The sequence below is a fragment of the Berghia stephanieae genome, chromosome 2 (assembly GCF_034508935.2).
Source record: "Berghia stephanieae isolate SIO BIC M18660-M18661 chromosome 2, UCSD_Bste_1.3, whole genome shotgun sequence".
Lineage (NCBI taxonomy): Eukaryota > Metazoa > Mollusca > Gastropoda > Nudibranchia > Aeolidiidae > Berghia > Berghia stephanieae.
Window position 1 is genome coordinate 7,730,233 of NC_088361.1, and position 5,000 is coordinate 7,735,232.

Consider the following 5,000-nt stretch of genomic DNA (forward strand, 5'->3'; position numbering starts at 1 on the left):
GGTGTCTGTCCGTTTAGGAAGTGAAGTCTAAGAGCCGAAACGTCCTCTTTTGTATTGTTTCATATTAACCCTTAACATTTTCTTTTATGCTGTGGTCCCACTTGATCAACTAATATATCGTGGCCTTGAGCAAGTCACCTCGTCCTAGCTCAATTTGCTGTCGCCTGGGTTATTCCAGTCTTCCCTTGAAATAGACCCTAGAGACAAATTTCCCCTATGGGATGAATAAAGGGAATTTTATTTATTTTATTTATTATTATTTTAAAATTTCTGGTGAATCTGGTGTCCACATAGGTGTGAAAAGGTATCTGTTAGAAATGACAGAAAGTACTCTGCAAAAGGCTTGTGTCCTGTCCAAAGGATAACAAACAATTGTGACTGTCCGTTATAGATATTATTATTATTGGATGAAACTCCAGCTCCAGGAGATCCTGAACAAAAGCCAACTTTTCAGAGATTGCATAAACTTTTGACCACCTATAAATATAATGAAGATTTTCGTACCTCTTGTGAAAAATCGTCATAAAAGAAGAATGTTTGTGTCTGTTGTGAGAAAAGTGCTAGTCTTGGAGGGCGACGATGAATGACCTTGGATGGAAATTTAAAAGATTTGAATTCATTAATAAAATGAAACATTTCAATGAAACAAAAACGATAAACGAGTCACGTGATCGAGAGAACTAGACAAATTATGGTAGTATTTAAAAACTACATGAAAAGCAAGGATTAGGCAGGACAAAGTGTGTACTAAAAATGACAGTTCATATCCGAGATTCATGTTACGTTTTAACAGTTGGATCATAACGAATTTGATTATACAATGAGTGTATAAATACGTATCTAGTGATACTAAAATGGATAATTATTTTAAACAAAGACAGATAAATTCATAAATATACATTTCATGCAATATAAAATAATCAAATCATCGTATTCTTTTCGGAATAAATGAAATCTACTCACGTGTTTAGTAAATTCAACAGGATAGCTTCCGTCCTGTTCAACAGATCTGTAGAATTTGTATGGCTCCTTTTTCTCGTTAATAATATCGAACTGACGGGTCCTGAAACAATTCATGAAAAAAAAAAATGAAATTGCCAGAAAAGTTTGTCTTCTCAAAGAACACGATACTTAAAGGGTTTGAAGAATTGTACGTCCTTAACCAGTCAACTGCCGTTCTCTAGAAAGAGACATATTAAAAATTTTGGCCAGAAAATTCGTTCTTCCAATACCGACCGATTTAAATGATCCTCATCTTGGCAAAAACTTCGCGCAAGTCCCAGAGAAGTTTTTTTTTTTCAAAGTTGAGGGTCATTAAATCGATCGATATTTGAAGGACAAGTTTTCTGGACAAATTATTTAATGCGTTTTTTCAGAGTCCTGAAGTTGACTTTTTAAGGGGAAAGGAGCCGCTTCGACCTTTTATTGCATGAGATTGACTGGATTAGAGTTGAGTAAAAGTCATTCAGTTTCTCAAATTAAGCTATTAGACAAAAATCACCAAAAGGGCGTCGGGTCCTTGGCAGATATAGACGATCGTGGGCATAAATTATTTTTCCTGTCGTTAATTTAAATCTCGTAAATGTCTTCAGAGAGTAAATTGAGAGGCCTCACAAAGTCTGAATGTTTACTTTCACTTCTTTTGATGACATGTATTCTTATCAGAGAAGTTTTCTTTATGTCATTAATTCTGAATATTGGCTTAATCCAAATGGTTTAATTTCAAGAAACTATGAACATGGTTAACGTGTCAACAAAACCATCGTAGGAATACCACACTTCCAACACCCAGGCTGAATAACGTGTTCTCACCTGTCAGGACAAAAGTATGACAACATGTTTTTGGAGTACTCTCGTTCATTTGCTGTCGAATTCTGTTGGGAAAAAAATATTTATACAGTTTCATTTTGTCAAATGTGACATGACATAAATATCTACCACTTTTCAAATAAATTGTTTCCCACATTCAACAGTGACTTTAAAACCCATTGCTTCCTGGACAAAGAGATACATTATTATTTTGACGGCTATACCCAATCGTTTCATAAATTAAAACAAGTATTCTTATTCTTATGCCCTTTACAATCTTAATGATTAAAACCGAGTTCAAGTCCTTGTTGAACACTAATTGTTACAAATTTTCTTGGCACTGACCAAACCAAACAATGCAGATAAAAATCGTTACCCTTTTTAAACTCGAGGAACTCATTCATATTATATCGATCTCTAGCTGATGGGGGAGTCGTACAGGTGGCAGGGTCATACTGTTATCTGTTCGTTTTCGATCATGGGAGTAACAAAACGCCTTTTTTTATCAATGGTCCCGTGACTTTCCCAACAATCCCATCAACTTTCCAATGCGTTAAATATTTTAACGCTCTCAGCACGCAAGTTCACCGAGGTAGATTCCCCCCCCCCCCCCCCATCCCCATCTCTACTTGTACCTATTATTGTCTTACCTTTCCATACCATACCAAGGCAGTGGAGGAACTGAATACAATAAAAGCAGCCGATGAATTTAGTGATGACGTCCTTGGAGAAGTCTGTAAAACGCACATAACAACATTTCATCACAAACTGTGCCCTTCATTATTTCGGTTTGATGTTACTTAACGATATCGATATAAGAATGGGTACCATAAGTTCATAGTGATGGAATAAATTTAAAAAACAGCATCAATTTAATAGACACCGATCATTAATTGATCATGCATGACACACATTATCTACTTTCTATTATATGCCAATGTCATGAAACTAGTTCTGTTGATGGTTACCGATGGCGAAGAACTCCAATGAACGCTATTCTTTGCGCTAAGTTCCTACACCACATGCATACCTGAACAAACACACACACAAACAAACAAAAAAATGAATACGTGAATACGTCTCTTTACAGTTTCTGAATCGGCCATTTGGACTGGGGGGGGGGGGGGGGGGGGTGCGGGAGTGAACTTACTCTCTTACATTTTTATTTATACCTAACATTTTGACAATCCGTGCTCAAAGATAGTTTTTAAAATTCTAACTTCAAATATATTTATATTTATTATTTTTAACTTTCTGTCATTTATCTATCATGGATTGTAATCAGTTGACATCACTCCGTAATAAAACAGTGCACAAGTGAATCTGTCAAATATTGCTAAGTCAGATCACGAATGTATTCATTTGAACCATAATTATGCTGGCTCATTGCCAATACACGAAATAATACTATGTTGTCATAAGACAACCATTTATCAGACAATATTAAACAACATAAAAGTTCTAAAAAATTTAAGTTCTGCATCATTCTTAAACGAAACTTTCCTTTTTTAAAAAGTGAGCCTAATATAGAGAAAAATCAATCAAATGTACTCAAAGCGTTTTACAGGGGGTCTCAAGACAACAGTAATACTTAATGTGTAGGACAAGAAAAAATCTTCACCTGTGACACTCTCATACAACCAGGGATGCATTCTTGAATACAAAACATTTTGACGTCATCATCATCCTGACTGAGATGGTCACTGTTATCTGTATTGTAGCCGTCAGTAATCTCTGAGACCTCATTGTCACCAACTCTTCGTATGTCAGCATCGTACTGGATCACATTTGTATAGCAATAGAAAAAAGTCATATCAAATTTGATGTTTTTGTATCTACCTCTAGGTTGGTCACTATAACCATCATGATAATATTTTTGTTTGGCCCAAAACAGAAATGCTTGTGGACAGTTTAGATAAAACAAGACAATTTTGAGTTTTTAAGTTTAAAGATTTTCAAGATTCAAAATAGATTCAATGTATATTTTAGGCAGTTTGCCAATATATAATACAAATCAAATCATAATTACTAATTCATAAAATCAACATAATCATATTATTGTAAATTAACAAGAATTAGATAAATTATTTATTACTGTAGTTGATGTTGTTGATGATGATGTTGATGATGATGATGATGATGATGATGATGATGATGATGATGTCGACGACGACGACGACAACGATGACGACGACGAAAGCGTGATATGATTATTTGACATACATGATATAAAATATAATATCATTTGAAAATTATAATGTAGATAATCATAGAAAAAATATTATTTTGAGGAGTTAATGTACCTCTCGTGTATGATTGTCTTTACATTGTACTTACCACAACCATACTGTTTTGTAAGACGTTCATAAAATGCTTTGGCTCTTTCCCATCAAGAACTCTCATCTAGAAAATAAATTAAGGGAAAAAGGAAGCGTAATTTGTAAATTTCTTGTTTATTTCTAATGAATCATTTTAGATTACGAGTTGATATCAAAATTAAATCGTGAACAGATTAATTTTGTACGAAAAGTATTAATATCCAAATAAGGGCTGTGGCTTATGTGTTTGATGACAGAACACAATTATGGGCTTGTATTAATATTGTTGCAACGGATTTTATTTTGCTTTAGTTTGAGATTATTATCATTACATCGATGCTAAGAATTTGGGTTTTCAAACCTGTGACCAAGTACACGTAAGTTGTAGCATATCAATTAAATTAAATTGAGCTTTATATTAAAATGAGCTTTATATAGAGCAATATCCACTAAATGTGCTCAAAGCGCTTTACAAGGGGTCCCTGGTCAACAGCAACATTTAACATGTAGGACGGGACATAACGCTTGTTAGGCGATATTACAATTTTTCGGACTAAGACAACGCTGTTAACGGCCAGGTACTCATTTTACACATGAGTAAGGTGAGAGAATGTAAGTAAAGAGCCTTTTCCAAGGCCTCAACTATGCGCCGAGCGCGAGGCTCGAACCCAGGACCTTCCGATCCGAAAGCGAGTGTCATACCACAAGACCACATAGCCGCACTATATAGAATGAAGCAATACAACAACTCGATTCTTTCCTTCATTGAAATTGTTGCTTTCGTGTGCATAAGCAGTCTTCGGTAGAAATAATATTTAGGGTATTCAATGCAATGCTGTAGAGTCTAGATACTTATTTTCTTGTGTGGAGATC

The 5,000-nt window shown here is 34.7% G+C and overlaps 1 protein-coding gene across 4 annotated transcripts in view; it reads right to left on the bottom strand.

Annotated features, from left to right (window-relative positions):
* Positions 1–5,000, bottom strand: part of LOC144964251 (advillin-like) — a 52,775-nt gene that overhangs the window by 9,357 nt on the left and 38,418 nt on the right. For all 4 annotated transcript variants that reach the window (XM_078898305.1, XM_078898306.1, XM_078898309.1 and 1 more), the window contains 6 exons: positions 4,147–4,212; positions 3,431–3,586; positions 2,460–2,543; positions 1,813–1,874; positions 964–1,063; positions 505–588 (listed from right to left, as the gene is read on the bottom strand). In XM_078898305.1, the coding sequence (XP_078754431.1) occupies positions 505–588; positions 964–1,063; positions 1,813–1,874; positions 2,460–2,543; positions 3,431–3,586; positions 4,147–4,212 (552 nt within the window). The remainder of the gene's footprint in view (positions 1–504; positions 589–963; positions 1,064–1,812; positions 1,875–2,459; positions 2,544–3,430; positions 3,587–4,146; positions 4,213–5,000) is intronic.